The sequence below is a fragment of the Gallinula chloropus genome (genome assembly GCF_964237585.1).
Source record: "Gallinula chloropus genome assembly, chromosome: 5".
Classification (NCBI taxonomy): domain Eukaryota; kingdom Metazoa; phylum Chordata; class Aves; order Gruiformes; family Rallidae; genus Gallinula; species Gallinula chloropus.
The window spans coordinates 20,906,433-20,925,325 of record NC_140090.1 but is presented as its reverse complement, the minus strand read 5'-3'; the positions used below and the strand labels follow the sequence as shown (position 1 = coordinate 20,925,325).

Below are 18,893 nucleotides of genomic sequence, written 5' to 3'. Positions count from 1 at the left end.
ATTGTTCAACAGCCAGCAGCCAAGACCATCAATAGGCAGACGAAATGAGAAAGCTCTGAGCCATGTAACAGGGTAATACTGGAAAGGAATACAACATGAAAAACCTAGTCACTGGTAGTATAACTGGCAAGCTTCTTTTCTCTACTACTTTGAGAGTAGAGCAAAGCAGCGTTATGACTTGAAGCACTTATAGTGTAAAAATATGCATTGTTCTAAAGGTTATACGAGCTTAAATGAGGACACAGCTATCCCGCTGCGAGTCACTGCCTCAACAGTGAGTTCAACTCAATAACCACAACTCAAAGCACCAGTCAGACTATTATTAACCTGGCTCTTATATCCAAATGCCTATTCTTTGTTCAGGTTTAATTAGCTGTGGAAAACAGGTCTGCTTCATTCATCTGAATAGCAAAACATGAAAAGCCCCATGCAATTGGAGTGCTGTGCTTAACGCTTTACACTACAGGTATGAATAAGACACCTAGTTTCCAAATGAATTAAAACTATTTTTATCATGAAACTGTCCAAGTAAAACAGTTCTGCAAGCATTTCCTCTAGAACTGTCATTTTTAAATATAGGACACTGAAAAAATTGTATCTTTCAGAAAGCTGGGCTGCCAAGATGATGAATATTGTGCTGAAGTCAAAATTGGACACTAGTTCACAGGGGGACACAAGGTCTGGCAGCTCCTCTTTAACCAGCCAGAACACCAGTGTAATGCACAAGTAGTAAAGACGCTGTGCATGGCTCAGTGCCAGCTTAACTCTCCAAATTGCTGATTACATTTACTTATTGCTCTGATGTTATTAAATACCCCCAGCTGGATTCCAAGCAGATAAAGTGAATTCAATTCTAGATATATTTTTTAAATTAATGTGTTGCTTTGCCGTTCCCTGCTTATGTCAAATTTGTCCCCATTGTCTGCATTTGAAAGTCCTGTTGCCATCATTGGCCTATTACTGAATTAGAAATATCACTGATAGTCTCTCCTTTTGCTTCTTTCTTTTAAAACCCTTCTGTTTCCTTTCAGCTACAAACAAATTCAGCCAGTCGGCTCAGCTTAGTCCTCTTTTGCCTGATCCAGCTATCATCTTAGCTTTAAACAGCTTACACATTATTTCCTAAGATGACTGGCCTTCAAATCCTCATTGTCCAAAATGCATTCATTTTCCTTGTTGATGTACACTGAAGTGTTGGAGTAATTTAAAATTAAGTTTCTCCACTGATTTTGATCTTTCTCACAGTATGACTCATGATACGTATCTCAGATATCCAAAGCACTCTATTAATCTCAATGGTTTTTATGCCCTTCTGAAGAGATATCTGAAACAAATTCCTTTTCCATTAGATGGGATCTAACTTTGGTTTTACTGGAAACCTTTTCTACTCATAACATTTATTTAAAAATGTAGTATGTCATTTCTTCTTTGTCACAACAGCATCCTTGAGGAGTCTGGCACGAGTGCTCTTTCCTACTGACACGGTGACTTAGAAATGGTTTCACTTAGCACCTAATGCTCAGCCCTACTTCCATGGAAAGAAATAAGAGGATGATCGGATTTAAACAGCCAAAATTATTTTAGCTTAACAATTTTCATCACTTACAGATACTTAGCAATCTGTTTTCCATTAAAAAAATGTAATCAAGAAAAACAGAGTCCAAATCAATTTTACAGCAAGTACAATCTGCCACAGCCAGGCTTCATTTCCTCCCTGAGTGGCATACGTATCACATTATCCCTCCATTAATAACACAGTAAAATATCAAATATCAACATTGTGTTAAAAGGGCTCTAGAACGGCCTCTGACATTCTGCATTTAAGTAAGAGTATTTATCCAGTATCAGGCAGATAAGCTCACTGAACAAAAGCAATGACAGCGTTTCAGTAACGGATAATTTAACAACCTTTCAGGTATAACATGGGAAGGAAACATTGCAACAGATGCCAACTAGACTAGAAAAAGTGCCCCACTGAATGTCTGCTTCCACCAGCTCAAGAATGAAGGAGAGAGAGGGCAGCAGCAAAGGCTCTGGAGGGAAACCTACTTCCCACAACTGCTACACTGTGTTCTAGATTCAACTGTTGGTTAAACCAAGGTGGGAGATACTTCACAAAGTTGTGCTTTGGTATCTCAGCATTAAAACCAGAAAAGAACAGCCTGGTTTAAGTAGTCTCGTTCTAAGAATCAGATAGTCAGACGTATTCCAAACAGTGGTGTAAATATTTCTGAGACACTGTGTTTCTTACAACAGTCTGTTCTGCAAAATATCCGGAAGCATTAGCTTCACGAGAAAGCAGATGCAGCAGGGCAAAGCAAGAGGAGATGGAAATGATAAATGAAATACTGACCATTCCAATATACTTCATCTTTTTCCACTCCAAAAGTAACATGCAATGAATTCTGCAAATAGGTTTCCAGTTGCAGTGAAACTTTTACAACACTCAAGTCTGTTTTACTGCTAGAGAGACTGAATACTGTCTCTGACATCGGACATTTTCAATGCAGCAATTTATTTTTCAGTCTGGCAGCTGCTAGTGTTTTTCAATACATTTTTTTAATACAGGTGAAACCTACCAAAATTGATTCCTACCTATGATGAATCTTTATAGTAACATTAATCAAAAAAGTTCAAAAGCCACAGTTACCAATTGCTGCCTTGGGAAACTCAGCTATTGCAGGTATAGGATAGCTTCCAGCGGGAGGAGTTGTCAGTATTTCAAGCATGAATGATGTCCTCTCATGATTCCCATATAATTTTGAAGAAAAATACATTCATTCTTTATTCCTAATGACAGTAGTCATTAGGATTGCTCCCATGAAGGATGTTCTCTTTGAACTGCAGAAGACTTCTGTGAAGAATTTGAAACTGCACTTAAACTTTATTTCCTCAAGAACAGTATCATTAATATTCTCACTAAAACTCCACAAGGCATGAGTTTTGGTTTAGGATTATGAAAAGGCAATTTCATGGTCCTGAGCCAAATGAAAATCCCAAAGTCCAGATAAACACTTGACACCTCTGTACCTGTTGGTTTCAGAAATCACACATTGCTGATGAATTGGAAGCAAAGGATCAGTCCAGCTGGAGTGGAAGACTTGACACAAGAATCCTGTGCCAGTGATCTCAAAGTCCAAGGGCTTTTATTCAATAGGTCACTTCTGAGCTAGCATATTTGTAAAACACAAGGCTTTTGGGAAACACAGTATTATGCATTATGTATTAGTTAGGTATATTTATATATACACCACAGGAATAAATACTTACATTTATCTGGAACCTAATTTGCAACAGTGCACAAGCCCCAGAACAGAACATTTACAGCCCAATCACTACAGGTTTCATTTCAGTAAGGTAATTTTCAAAATTATTTCCCATTTATTTCTTCATTTCCCAATCAGACACCAACATAAGTTTGTTTGAAAGCACAGAGATCTTCTCTATTAGCAGCTTCATTCCACTGCAGACCTCACAGTATCATGACTTAGTATGCACAGTAACCACGAATACAGCTCAGCTTCCCAAGTAAAGCAGTTAAAATGTCACCTTTGAAGCTTGACATCAAGCTAGGAGGAATCCTTTCCAGCAGTATCTATACAGAATCAATGACATTAGGAAAGGAAAACCATGCACAGTCATGCTCCATACACATGAATATTTTAACAGCTCTTTGCTGATTAAGTCACCTTCGCTATAACACAACTGCTCACTCATGAAATTGGAGGGATGACTTCAAAAGCATTCTTAAAAATCATGGTTCAAAACACTGCAACCAGCATGAGGCTTTTGAAAAGGCTACTGTGTATATCTCCCATGGCGAGACTACAGTGAAGAGTCAGGGGACAACTGAGAAAATCACTTGGCTTCAAAGAAGCTGCAGCCTGGCTTGCTTCCCCAACACTTCCAGACTCTCTGACCATGATCCCAGACTTACTGAGCTGTCAGGTGACAGGGCATGGTACCAGTTAGGGAGTCAGAAGCATCCTGTTCTCACTTGCACTGGAAACTGCAATGTACAAAGACAAAATAAAATGCCTTATTTGTTCTCTTCATATTTTGGAGAAATGACAGGAAATAAATACATTTCAGAAAGATTAAAGACCCTGATACATGTCTGCTGAACCATGATTGACCCTGAGAGCTAAGTCAAGGTTACTGCACCTCATTCTTTGGGAAAACATTATGATACTGGGTAAAATGATCAGGGTAAAAAGATGACAGCAAGAGAGGAGTGAAACAAGGCAGCCTTTCTGTAGTCCACAGGAACAAGTCAAACCTGCAGACATACAGGATTCCCAAATCCACTCCCCAAAATAATAAAGTCACCTTAAGTAGTGGGAGAGAAGTAGGTAGAAGTATTGTAGTGATCAGAAAAAAAGAAAAAGTAGTACTGATATCAAAGGTAACTGAGGAAGTATTGGGAAAGGAAAGATCGTATATAATAACGTAAAATTTAGTTTGTCCCCAGAACAGTCCCATCACTCTCAGTGCCAACAAGCCCCGGGCTGCACAAAACCCAAGAACCGACCACAGGGAAACAGGCCACTACTACAAACCAGCCTTTCCAAAAGAACTACAAGGATAAAGCTGTACCTCCTCCCAAACTACTCATCTTCAGATAATCCAGATATTTCTATAGCCAGTCTTGAGACTGAGAAGCCAGAAAACAGATGCTGTACAGCAGGTAGAAAATTACCTGTGACCTCACTCATGTCAGGCTGTCCAAGGTCAGGTCATTCCTTGCAACTTACATAAACGAGGTCAGGAAAAGAGAGAAAGAAGTAACCAACAAAATCTGTATCCTTCACTGCTCTATGGAGATACAACTCAGCTCTTAGGGGAACAAGTAAGAAAAACAGCACCAGTGACAAAAAACTTCATGTACAGCTGTAAAATTAGAATCTTCCTTGGTTATTAGAAAAAATAATTTGTGACTGAGTTAAACTGCTGTACTGAGTCAGTGAAGGGAAGTTTATACCGCATGCTGAACATCCCAGAAGCCTGCTGAGACCCTATCCAGCTGAGAAAGATACAGGTGAACAGAGTACAGTGAAATACTTATTACATAACAGAGGAAACATATACTTGCTCTTCAAAATAGTAAGACTGAATCAATTCAACCTTAACTTTCCAACAGCAGACATAACTTTGGGATAGTATCAGCAGCGTGTGCTGTGCATCCATGCATCTTTTAAGGAAAGTTTCCATTTGAAGGGAAGAAGATTAAATGGTACAAACACACACAGAACTGCTGTAGTGATTTTACACTAAGAGTGACTCTTCACTTTTTTGGGACCATCTCAGCTGTATTACTTTGGCCAAAAGTAAGAATCTACCACCTCTTGAAGGTCCTTCAAAACACCATACCATGACTAACCAGAGCAAGTAGAGACAGCAGTCACATTTTATCAGGACCTGAAGCTGATTAAAATAAGTCATCACCAATGTATCAACTTAGTGACCAGAAACTAAGACACACATTTCCTTTAAGGAGGAAGCAATAGTAGTGTTTAATAGGTAAATAAGCAATGAACTCTGAACAACTGATTGCACCCAGGACAAACCTCAGGTTGTTCTGAAGAAAACTGAAGTAACAATGATAGAACAGATGCAAGACACAGCATACAGTGAGGTTACTAAATACTTTGCTACCTTGATAGAAAGGTTAATAGCAAGATAAAGATAAGAAGAAACTTCCAAAATCAGAATGGCAAATAAGACACCCCTCCAGGTAACGTCCCAGTTCCTGTGTCCCAATCTTATCTGCCACAGATAACCTTCAACATAGAGATGCCTCTTTCCCCAAATACAAATTCTGTGAAGTCACAGTGTGTATCAACAACTATTTACTTCCTCTAAGGTTAACAGTCTCAATAATGGAGACATACTGGAGAACTGTAATACAGAAGCAACATCAAAAACTATTCACCATACCATGAAGTGACAAGCTCTATTTCTGTATTTCAAAGGAAGGTAGTCAGACTTTAGGCTCAGAAATTCTTCACTATCCAAAATCATTTACAAATGCCCTCCTCCCAGGCTGTAACATTTCCATGTATTGCTGTTGCTCTTTTATTCCAAACAGAGACAAAGAACATACCAACCCAACTGAGCAGTATAAAAAAGCACCTCACCCCCAAAGAGGCATTAGGAGGAAGCCAGGTTCTCTGGAAGTGCACATAGAAACTGTAGCCCACTAACACAGCATCCCCTGCTGCCACCTAGTAATTGGCTAGCTTAGTGGTTTGTGCACACACGAGGATATGCACTTCATTTTCTTCTTTTGAAACACTCCATAGGTTCAAGAAAGGAGCTTTGACAAAGCAGAAGTAAAGCTCTGCTTGTTGAGGCCTTTCTTCCTCCCTACTACACTGGCATTTTTACAGCTGCCTTACATACATTTATGTCACCCGAGTAGGGTTTTTGAGGCAAATTTACACTTCACTATGGCTTTCCTGTTGTTTTGCAATCTATCTGCACCCCAGCAGTTGCAATTATATGGCAGACAGTTCTGGTCCTGGGGGGCAGCCCCTTAGGAAGGGAGATGCAGAACTGCCACTCGAATCAGATGCATACATACAGAAGTTTGTTGTACTTGGCATTTTTTAAACACAGCCACAGCGTCCTTGTATCATCAGACTTACTTCAACAGTAAATTTGGAAAGAGCAAGTCAGAAGTTATTTGTTTTTTCCAGGCAGACAGCCCATTTCCCAGTAGGATACCTACATGCAATTTCAGGTTCCCAAGTCTCAATATAGACTCCACAGGAATCTTTACTGTGGTGAATTCATGCTCTTTTGTGAATCTGTAACTCTCATGGGCAATTAAAGGAAGGAAACTGAATGTGAAAAGTCACCATATCTCACCTGGAAGCTTTGCCTCCAGATGTTTGTAGAATTCTTTCATTCCACAGAATTATATAGATACTGCTTAGCACCAAGGATCAGCAAGCAAATAACAAGCCAATCTTGGATTCCTCCCTCTGTTTCTTTATCACTGAAGCTAATGCTAATTTCTTCATTTAAAGGGAGCATAATCAGACCATTAACTCTTAATGAACCAAGTCACCATTGATTTCATTGCAAATATTACTGAAGAAAACAACAATGTTATCTTGTTCCTAATGTTAGCGATAAGCGAAGCAGTCAGTTTAATGTCACTGGAACTTAATGTCTTGTTGGCATCAGCACTGGTGTGGTGCTCTACAAGGAAGTGTTTTGTAGGCATGCAAATGAAACAAAATGTAGCAACATGCTGAAAAATCTCAGCTGCAGTCAGGAAGAGGAAGAATTTGCATATACATGATCAGAGTGGAAGCATAACTGGTTAGTTATCTTTTATGCTTCCAGTCGTAGTGATTTATAAAGATACAAAGAAAGCTACAGTATATTTATTATGAGAGTTAAGGATCATGCAGGATATTATGCCAACTCCTAGGAAGACCTAGGAACACATCATGATTTCATAATCACACTTCACGGTGATGATGGTATCTGAGGCCAAATATCTCTGTGTAAGAGTCAATCTCATCACATCACAGATGAACTTGGACATAGGTCTTCTAAACCACTAACTAGCAGTACCATGTCATAAATCATCCATGAAGATTACAATCTTCACAACACTGCTAGGGCTCTGGTACCACCCACACAAGAGTGCTAGCTTCGTATTAGATCATTTAGCCTTTACTCTGGATTACTATTAGGCTAACAAAAGTGTAAATATGGAACGTGGAAGATCTACATTTAAGATCCAAGCACTTATGTCCTATACCTTGTATGCATATATTTTAATACCACAGTGAACAAAATAAAATCACTTCATTTAATTAAAAAATGAGAACGATGGAAATAAGATTAGAAAAACTAAAAGCAAAACCCACACTCTGGTTTCATATGTATGAATTACAGAAAAAGTGTGAAATAGCCAAATTTAAAAAACCCAGCAAAATCACCACAAACAGAAAACACCAAAGTAAACATTTACTTTGGGGATAGTCTGTGGGTATTCCAAAATACAAAGCTATTTTAATTTGGGTTTCATTTAAGATGAAGCATTCAGGTGAAATGGCTGACTTTGGTCCATACTGCCAAAATGCAGTGAGGCTTGACCTACATCTCTTTCAGAAGCTTGAAAACTAAGATGGGATGGTCACATCTAGCTTACGCCAGTTTGCCAAGAATGGGGGCAATAAGAAATGAATGGGAAGGTGAAAGCTTTGCATTAAAAGATTTTGTGGACCACTTACTCTTTAGCCCCAAATAATTTAAATCTGCCATGGAAAGCAGGGAGTAATAGAATTGGCAGTGAGGAATTAAAGAGAGCTTCAATTTCTCTTTGAAAGTTGGTGTCTCAGTCTCTTTCCTCATATAGAAGAATATTCATCACTAAATCTGTCCTTGAAAATGGAAATATTTGATGTAGAAAGTGAACTAGCTTGAACAAGAACTTGCATTTACATAAATTCCCTCTTCTCAAAGTATCAAAAATGACAGAGGTAACTTCAAATCCTAATTATGATGACCCATGTCACCCCTTGCATTTGCCACCATGGTGAGAAGAACAGAGCATCCTGCACTACCAGTTTGTGACAGATGGGAGTTTAGCCTGGAGTAAAGGGTGCTCGACTGCTAGGCATGTCCTGATAGACACAGTGCTATGGGGCACTGGGGTGGAGTGACCAGCCTACTAATCTCACAGCATCTGCTTTATACTTATTACCTAGAACGAAAGTTCTGGTTTGGAAGAACAGCAACAAACATACATTTCACTTCAACAATGAGACTCTTTGGGAAGCAGAAAGTCTCACCCCACGATTATATGGCTTGGTAATATAAATAAGATAGCTACAATTGAAAGTGCTAAGCTAGGAAGGGCTTTAAAAAGCAGCAAAAATTTATAAGGAACATTTAAAAAAGAAACCAAGACCAATAATCAATTTCATCTTTGAGAAGCTCTGATATGGAAATGTCATTAATTACTTCCCTAGTTACAGATGACAGCAAACCCCCTAATAAAATTAAGCCCTGAAGCTCTGCAATATTCATTTACTTTCTTTGACACAAAGGAGTGTCTAAAAAAGAAAAAATGTCTGAAGGCACACAGGAGCTGGGGGAGGGAGGAATGTGTAATATGATAATTAAATACCGACAACTTTACGGCAAAAGTTTTATTAAAGTTTTTTTTCTCTAGCGCATACACTTTAAGACACAATTTGTAGGGGATGCAATGGTTTGTCTGAGTACCTGGAAGGCTGAGAATTATTCCTCTACCTGTAGTCCATGCTCATTTGAGTTCAGAGGCATGGAGGACAAGGCTAGTGCAAACCATAAAGATCTTGAGAGTTCAGCAGTGCAATTTGCAGGAGGCAGGGAGAGTGCTGTGAGCAGCTGTTGCATGATCCAGAGACTGCAGAAAGCAGAGGTCCATATGGATAGAGTGAGGAAGAGAGGGTGGAAGCATGAGTTTTTGTGCTTTTTACATTGCTAAAAACTACCACATACTTTATCAGTGCCTGATGATGATACCATGGCCTACAACAAACAGCCACATGCAGGACACCCTACTGCCAATCCTCTGCCTTCCTCATCTAAAGGATTTTCCTGACTCATGGTGAGTTTTATTCAGCAAAATGGCCCAATTTAAGTGTCCTGCAGGCACTTCTAAGAAAAAAACTTACTTAAAACAAGTTTGCAACAGTAAACTTTGAAGACAAAGCTCTATGTCAGGCATTTTTTCCACTGTGAATTGAGAGGTTTTGAAAATACCAGAAGTGAGATTTTCTTTTATTTATGACTTAACAGCATACACCTGTCACTGGAAAGACGAAACCCAAGAGCATGGTTCAATGAGAAGAAAGTTTTCACATCTCCAGCAACGTACTCAGCAATTATAGTATAGCAAAAGAATGGAGATATCATGTGCAGCTCTTAATACAAAGACTTAGATGTGGCTTTATTGGGTTCAGAAATTTCTTCTATCTAGATCAGTCATTAACTGCAGTCATGGACAGTAACAAAGACAAGCTTGCCATGGCATTTTAGAGAGTGCTAGGACTGCTCTAAATGACAGCTTTATTAGCTTTCATGTTCTTCTGCAGGGAAGTGAAAATCAAAGGCTAAATCCCAGACCTCTTTCTCCTTGTGAGATGCTCTATCCAGGCAAATGTAAAACTTTAATGCACTTAGCATGCAGTCAGCATGTGTGCCACACTGACAGTATCACACAGTAAGAACTACACCAGAGTTGGCAAGTCTGCTAACCAATTTGTGCTTATCAAGCTTGGGCATATCTTCCCAAAAAGCCAGATAAGCTTGTAAGCTCTATAAAGCCACCAAAGACCTAATGAAATTCTTTACAAGAATGGTGATTTGCCAGTGTATCCTGGTTAGATCTTCCTTGGGCACTTTGCAGGGCATGAGGAAACAAACGTTCACCCTTTGGCTGATACTGCATTGATTCAGAAATACTGGTTTGCATAGCAGACAGGGAAGGTGACAGTAGATGTCAAAGTAACAATGCTTCATGTACTGTGGGCATTACGAGAAAGGTCTTTTCAGAAAGAATCCAAAAGGTGAAATACACCTCTAGGCAAAGGGCCAGCATAAAGCAAAGGACCTCAAAACTAGTTCAAAGTGGCACTTAAGTAATTGATGGGCACCACGCCAGTCTTGTAGGTAAAGATTAATTTCACCCTCAAATTAAGGAAGGAACATTTAAGAGAGCCAAATGTGAATAAAAACCCATCAGGTCAGCAACATATGCAACAAAGCACAGGAGTGGCAGGTTGCAAGGAGACTAGGCCAAGTCCAGAGGGAAGGACAGTAATATAGAAGTCAGAATATGTTTTTTGTCTGGCAATGCAAGAACCAACAAAGAAACTATAAAAGGGGCAATGCATTCAGCATAGTGTTTCAGTGAGAACCTTCTGTACAACAGAGTGAGTTCACTTTTCTAAAGAGACTATCTTGTGAGAGTAAAAGTCATTAGATGAACTATTAAGGAGCACTTCCCACTCAAGATAGCCACAACAGCTTTCTCCAATCAGGGATCATAACTATCCAACAAATCAACCAGCCTTGAATGATTACATTCATTTGAAAAGCACCAAAATGTAGTTTCCCTTTTAAAAATATATTATTACATTTGGATGTTTGAAAGACATACTGTATCAAAGCATCTTATCCAACTATCCAAAGTGATGTGTTAACTGAGCATTAACTTAGATTTTAAAATCAAATTAAGTATTTCCAATGTGGTGATATGCTGGTGGCATATTCTGTTCTTCAAAACAGGAACTTTGTAATATTTACTCTTTCTCACCCTCTTCTACTAAGGCAATGTGCTGCTGTGGTGGAACTACCCCTACGGGACTGCTATTGCAGCTGGGCGCAGTCACCACGCTTACCATCTTTCCAGACTAGGTATCTTAACAAGGTCTGCTTAAGACCACCCCTATCTGAAAAGATGCAGTTCTCTACTGTAACATTAGCACAGCAAGACACAGCTGACTGTGACACTAATTTACTCTCTAGGTAAAACAGTTTTTTAGAGAAAAGATCTTTCTGTCAAACTTGTAAGAGAATTTCTTACGCTTAACTTTTAAACTAGCTTCTTAAGTAAGCAATTAAGTGTTTCTTTGCAATTATTCCCTTAAGAAAATCAAGATAAATTAAAAAGGATTATCCACTTTGGAACTATAGCAACACTCTGAAAGAAGATTCAGGGGTCTGGGTTTTATTCCTTGCAAATCTAAGTGGACCCAGCAAAATCTTTGGTGTTTGATGAATAGCAAAGTCTTTACTTTCTTTTAGTTACAAAATCTTACTAGGGAGATGTTGTAAATATAAATACAATCACAATTGTAATTTTATTAATTTACAGACATTCCCATGTGAAAGACCTGAGTATACATAGCAGAACACTGGAATAATTACTACAGGATAAAATTCTGCAAGACATTTTTACAGTGTTGTAAATGAGAACAATTAAAAGCACATAGATAATTACATAACGAACAAGTTCTCTCTGTAAAAATTAAACATGTTGAAAGTTAAAATTACACAACTGATCCTTGTTAAGCAAGCAATGGTATACCTCCAAGTCAGCCAGCCTTCCTCATACTGCAGTGATAGGCTGAACTGGGAGGAAGACACCCTGCACTTAGCATGTCAAGTCAGCCTTTAGAAACAGCTCACAATGGCTCGTAATGAAGCATATGCATTTACTCTATTCCCAGTCTTTAGAAATACCAGTATTCAGAGTTCTTCCTAGACTAGTCATTTCCTTTGTCTTGAGAAAGATTTGCTTTATTAATTATAGGTATGTTTTCTAGCAGTGATTTTGTGATACTTCCTATTGGTGATTTTTGTGGTATTTGTCATAATTTGTAATGAAGTAGAGAAATTAAGATAGAGCTGCCCCATGTCTTCGTGTATTACAGAACCCTATGTCACAATCTCTACACACCCACAAGCCAAGTAACCTGTTCGTTTGTGACAGTTGCTTATTATAACTCTTCTCACATTTCATACCACAGACGTGTATGGCATCAAAAGCCAAACCCCAAATATCAGGTCATGACCATACAGCATGTTAATGAACACAGTACACATGATGTATACATGTTCAAGGAGGTTGGGAGAGGTTGCACATCACATGCTGCCCTGGTTCGTCTGGAGGACCGGCGCACACACTCTGGGGCTGACCACTGCTAGACAGCCCGCAACAGGTCTGATATCCCGTCTCTGCACAGGCACATCATCAGTCCTGCTGGCACGAAGTTGACTGGCACCCAGGACAGCCTCAAGAATTACATCCATAAACATGATGAGAATTTTTTTTTAATAGCTACTTTTACTAACAAAGCACCAGAAACATTTAGGAAACATTTTCTTCTGCCAGTTTGTTTCCAAAATGAAGAAGGTGAGATTACATGAACACATGAAGGCTACAGGTTCCCCTAATTTCACCCCACCAAATTACACAAATATGGCCTGACTTGCATCAAAGCTCTGAGGGCAGTCATATTGTAAAAATAATTTGCACCATAAATCTATATTACTGCCACTGGCAGGGTTAACAGTCCTGTGTTTAGAAGCTATCAATACCCTTCTCTCCTTAAATCACCAGAAGCATTGCAGTTGATGGGAAACTCCATGGAAACTTCTTTCCACAATACATCAAAGAACAGGCAGAAAAAAGCACTTTATAAAAAATCAAATGGATTTTGTTTGTTAACAAAAAGCAACCTCTGCCAGAGGCATTTAAACAAGGATGACGCAAAAATTCAGATTAATACTTTGGTAAGTCTTACTGCTACCTTCATACCCATAATGAAAAGTAATGAAGTGAACCAGGCATGTTACTATACACTTTTTTAACCCTTTTAAATATTGATAAGAATTTCAGTACCAACTCACTTTCTGAATGTAAATTAAATTTTAATTTTTATTCTTAGTGAACATAAGTTTTGTGCCTGTGCTTTACATTATACCTACATGAGATTCAAACAAATCTGTGATGTGTTATGAAAGCATAATAATATAAATGCCTACCTTTTTCAGGAACCGTACTCCATAGGTAAATATATAAAGGTAAAATGTAAATCTCCACCTGCAAAAGGTACAAGAGATTAACTCTAGGATAGCATACCAAGTTTACACACTTCACAGTTCAACGCATGATTTCTCATAGCACTGCCAAACTACCACACCTTGGTCACATTAACAGAAGTTGAGAAAAATTTGGGTCTGGTTTTCTACAGTTCTTGTTATTGAGCACTGTGCTCATCTGCGTGCTTTTCCCAGCCTCCCCTTAGCCTTCTGAAAATAGTGGCTATTTTCCCCTAAACATGACAGTAGAAAACAAATTTTCAAGGGTAATTAAGTTTTAAAAAGTTTCATGAAAACCAGCATAAGAGAAGATAATTTGCACACCTATTGCAGTGAAGTAGACGTCTTAAGACACCACAGCAATGATTCAACAGTTGACTTTAGAATGCTGCACACCAAAAACAGTCTTTAGTGATGAAAAGTATCATCCACAATGAGCTGGAATTTCACCCAGACGATTCCAGTACTTTCACTCTTAGTTTTAAGATAGATATGATGGATATAGATATATATGCACTATTTATTTCCACTTCCAAAGGTTTCCTTGATAAAGATGATTCTACATTTTCCCCAATAGCCATGAAATAATTGCTGGGTTTCTAGTTTTTCTTTCCAGATAGAGGCAAACTAGAAGCTAGGATCAAGATGCCACAAAAAATAAGAGAAAAAACAGCAGGAGATCTAATTTTAAATCATTCACCACATCTTTCTCCCTTGCCAATAAAACACAGCATATACCTTCCCATCTTTTGGACCTATTAATGGCTTAGGAAAGAAGAGCCAGTGGAAGTGTAAGAACATAAAAAGAAAACTACATGCAGTGTAAATTCTTAGAGCAATTCCTGGGTTTTTATCCAGGATCAAAGTGACATGCCTGACAAACACCAGCGAGGTACTATTCATAACGTTTACGGCAGAATGAGATTCAGCTTCCTTAGTGTGAGGCAATACTGCAGCATGAATCATCTTCAATTACATATTTTACTGCACTTAGAACTTTCTCTCCACTGGCAAAACTATTAGCTTACGATTAATTCGCACTGAAGCATGTTCAGACATTCCTGAAATGGTTTCAAAACTGAAAATGCTCCTATGGAAATGAAGGCTAATCTAAACCTTCGTCTTCAAAGCTACTTGTACAAGTATTTAGAAGGAACGTTATGTCATACATAGCTAAGTCTCTGACAAGTTGAGTACCGGAGAGCAAGAACATCAATCAGATTCAACGTGTGATATTCCATCAGAACAGAAACTGACTTTATCCTGTAGCCTCAACAGCACTGCAAAATTAATTTATTCAACTGATACAATATAAATACCAATCCCTTCAAGGGTTCAGTCATATTAGCAATATGTTTTGCAAATTTCATGCTGACAGTTTCCTCATGACATTGCACAAATGGAGCACTCTGAGGCACAATGTTAGTTGTGCTGGTAGAAACCTTCAGATGATGCGTGTGTAAGAAACAGCAAGGACAGCAATAGGAAGGAAGGTTTTACTTGGGTAACAATTTTATTAGGTTGCTCCTACAGGTAGGAAACCTGCCATTTGACTTCAAGGTTACATATCTAATCTAATGAAAGTTCAAGTTACTGAAAATAAAAATATTTGAAGGTAAAAACTGTCTAACCCAATCTCACTGCCGAGCACTCCCAGTACAAGGTACTATTTGGGTCTGCCAGTAACAATCAACTTGCTCCAACTGTTCAGATGCTACAAAGGTGACACCTGCCTACAAGTACAGGATGATACAGGCTATTGGTTGGTTTTCTTCTTTTTCCCCTCACATGTCAAACAAGTCTACTTGGATTGCGCATCAGAAGGTAAAGCAGAGCTCAGAACTGGGTGACAGACAAAGTTGATCAAAGTGCGAACTTCTTAAAAAATTAAGTAATATTTGTACAAAAAGAATGCTCATTCCTGCTAAACAGCATCCACAAAAGTTACTCAACAAATTTCTGTCTTGGTCTTGCAATCAAGAAAAATTCAAAACAAAGTCACAATTGGCTCCCAACATGCCTATCATCACTACCAGCTAACTCTGGTGGTAGCAGAGCTACAAAGGACTTCCCGCTGCTCTGCACCAGGCAGCTAGGTGCCTCATCTGTGGGCTTCAAAGGGCAGTTCTGCTGGCTCAATATCCCAGCTGGAATCATAATCCCATATAAAGAAATCCAAGGAGTTTTGCGCTTTACCACTCCTTGTAGATGGTTTAATGCTACAGCTAATAGAAAAATATCCACTGGTCAAACTCAAATAGATGGATGCAAGAAGGTCTGGAAGAAAATGAAAGTTATTGAAGTACTTATAATTATACAGTAAGTGAATATATCTGGTCAAGCAAGCCATGCAACTGTGTTCAACATTTTAGTAAATGCTGCACACTAACTGCTAACATACAAATGACCTTAACAGCTGGAGACATTTAATTTGCAACTCTCTTTTTAAATAATAAAATACAAAAAATGTCAAAGATGTAACTAGAAGTTTGTTATGTACAAATTAACATATATTGAGATCTATAAAATTCACGTTAAACTAAATCAACCATTTACAGAATGGGGAACATTTATACAGCATAACAGTCAGAAGAAATATACATTGAACAGTCAAAATTAAGGGATATTGAGGCTATTAGCCTCAGCTCTGATACAATACAATGGAGGCCACCAGGTAAAGCACCACATTGTGAGCTGTGGCCCCATCAATTCACATTTAGCTAAAGGATGACCACAGCTGAAGCTGCTGTGTTTTGTGAGAACGTGCTCTGGCCCTCAGACTTGAAACGCTCCTCCAGTCAGTTGTATAAAGACACAAAATCTGAGCAACACACACAGGCCACAAAGCATGCTGCTGGAAAGATACTTTGGGTTAACTGAAATCCAGAAAACCCAGGTGAAAGGCTCGAGGAATGGATACTTTTCTAATATAGTCTTACAATGAAAGCTCGACTCTCAAGAGTACAGCAACAAATCTGACTACTCTTGTTCAACACATTAGTGCGTTTCTGCACAAGGCAGTTCCTTAACTCGTCAACCCTGTTAACTCCAAGGTGCCAGTGACATTCTAAAGATACTTCAGCATGATAGAGAATACTAACAAGACAGAAAATTTGGATAGCCTCTGCTGACTAATCTGGTATACCATATCATGCTCAGTTCAGAAAAATCACACACTTGAGCAAGCACTTTACTGATTACATGCATACATGTCTAACCAGATTCCCTTCATCACACCGATGAATTTCATCCTTCAAATATCCCTCCAAATTTCTGCTCTGAAATGTGGAATTAAACTTCAGTTAGGAAAAACAAATTCTTGTAGAGAGCTCCCACCTTTGCAGCACAGCCCTGGCAGCACACAGCCCTCCCCACCATGCATTCACACCCCTTTAAGGCTCCAAAGCCAGACCAGTGCCAGATGCCCAGCAATGGTGTCCACAGATCCAACATTATCCAACTCACTTTTAAGAAGCAAACAGGAAACATAACAGATGCACAGTGTTAAAAGCATAACAGCCATTTTGCTTCCAGAATTGTGCTATTTAGAGACATGCTTTTGCCACTCATTTGCTACAGTCAGGGCCAAACAGCAGTGTAAGAATGCCACACTTCAAAACAGTTAACACTAAAAAACCCCTCAAATTTAGCAATTAGCTATGGGATCACCACAGTGTCTACAGTTGAAGGAACCAATTTTCTGGCTTTGAAAACCATTTTCAGAGAAACTGCAGACTCATTAAGTTTTTTGCATGGAAATTCACTTCACCAAAATCTCACATTTTTTGTTCTCAGTAACCCACTGCTCAACTTTTGGCAGTGGCTGGCAGACCTCTGGGCTCCTCAGGCTTTGGGCTGAAAGGCGAACTGAGCCTAAAGGAAATTCCACCAGGTGTGGACCTTGGTTCTGGAGAATCACAGAATCATAGACTATACTGAGTTGGAAGGGACCCATAAGGACCATCGAATCCAAGTCCTGAAGATGAGAAGGTCTGAACCACCATCACACAGCTTGCTCTCCATTTTACTCTCCACCACCCGATTGAACTAGGCAAGCACGTAGCTGGGCTACTGCAATCATTACCTGAGACTGAAAGTTATTTTTGCTGCAATGATTTTGGGTGGCCGTGAAGAGGATGCTCACTGTGAGACTTCTCAAAGGAGCATTTCTGAGACTGAGTTTAAACAATACTGAATGTTTGTATTTTTTTTAAGTGGGAAGCATTGTTAAGCTCCCCACAGCCCAGGGTGACTTAAAGCAGTCCACGTTTTCTCCTCACAATGTATTTTTCTGTTCCCTGAAACACAGTACCAGAAACCTTCAACTTTTTGACTCACTCAAAAGGACTTAATCCAATGAATACTGCTCCTGACATAGCCAGAGGTATGTTGCTCCTTCTACATGGCTACATCTAAGGAAAGATTATTTAGACGACGATCCCAAAACCAACAGACATTTAACTTCTGAATCAACTTCTTTGTCTTTATGACATTGCCTACCAATCTATTATAGGTCCCATTTTAGGTTTAAAAAAATAAACAACCAGCAAAACCAAGCATCAAACAAACAGCAATCTTCCTCCCTTAAAACAACAAAAAATCCCCACAAAGACAAGATTTTTTTAAAGCAATAAACCACATAAAAATACAAGACTGTGTACAGATAAATAATGCTTAATCCATCCAAAACTTAGGAGGACTACTAGCACCTCAAACACTGAATGGTCTCACAAATTAAAATTTAATACCTTTTGTGCTGTGTCACATGTATTGATCTGGTAGTATTAAGACTTCAGCCTTACAGCAGTTAAATACCCTTTCTATTAGGCACATAATTCAGGTGTTACCATGTTTTACTCTGAGCAACCTTTCTGGATGTGTTGCCTTCCCTGACTGAAGCAGTAACACTCATAAGCAGAGAGCAGTGCTAACTCACACGTTTGTTAGGGAATTGTGGATAACTTAATACTTCACAGCCTGTATCTAGAAAAGTAAAGCAACAAATTGCCACCTTCTTTTGAGACATCAGCTTTTTTAAGAATTTCAAAAAAATCAGACCTCCAACTCTTTTCCAGGCAGAACTCCAAATAAAGCAGGGTGAAGGGAGTTTGATAACCCGGGCAGCACATTCTCAGCAGTCAGCCTGGTACACGTTTTCACTTCCAAATGTTCAGAGTTCTTCTAAAGAACTTCGACTCTTAAATTGCTATCTTGCAATCTCCTTCACCTAATAAAGCTCTTTCAAAATAAACCAAGAGCTTTATGAAATCCCACAT

General features: G+C 38.9%; 1 protein-coding gene across 1 annotated transcript in view; it reads right to left on the bottom strand.

The window, feature by feature from the left end:
* CERS6 (ceramide synthase 6) overlaps positions 1-18,893 on the bottom strand; it is a gene marked incomplete at both ends in the record, with an annotated part of 119,700 nt that overhangs the window by 47,417 nt on the left and 53,390 nt on the right. Inside the window, one exon of the mRNA XM_084264700.1 lies at positions 13,561-13,618. Within this exon, the coding sequence (XP_084120826.1) occupies positions 13,561-13,618 (58 nt within the window). The remainder of the gene's footprint in view (positions 1-13,560; positions 13,619-18,893) is intronic.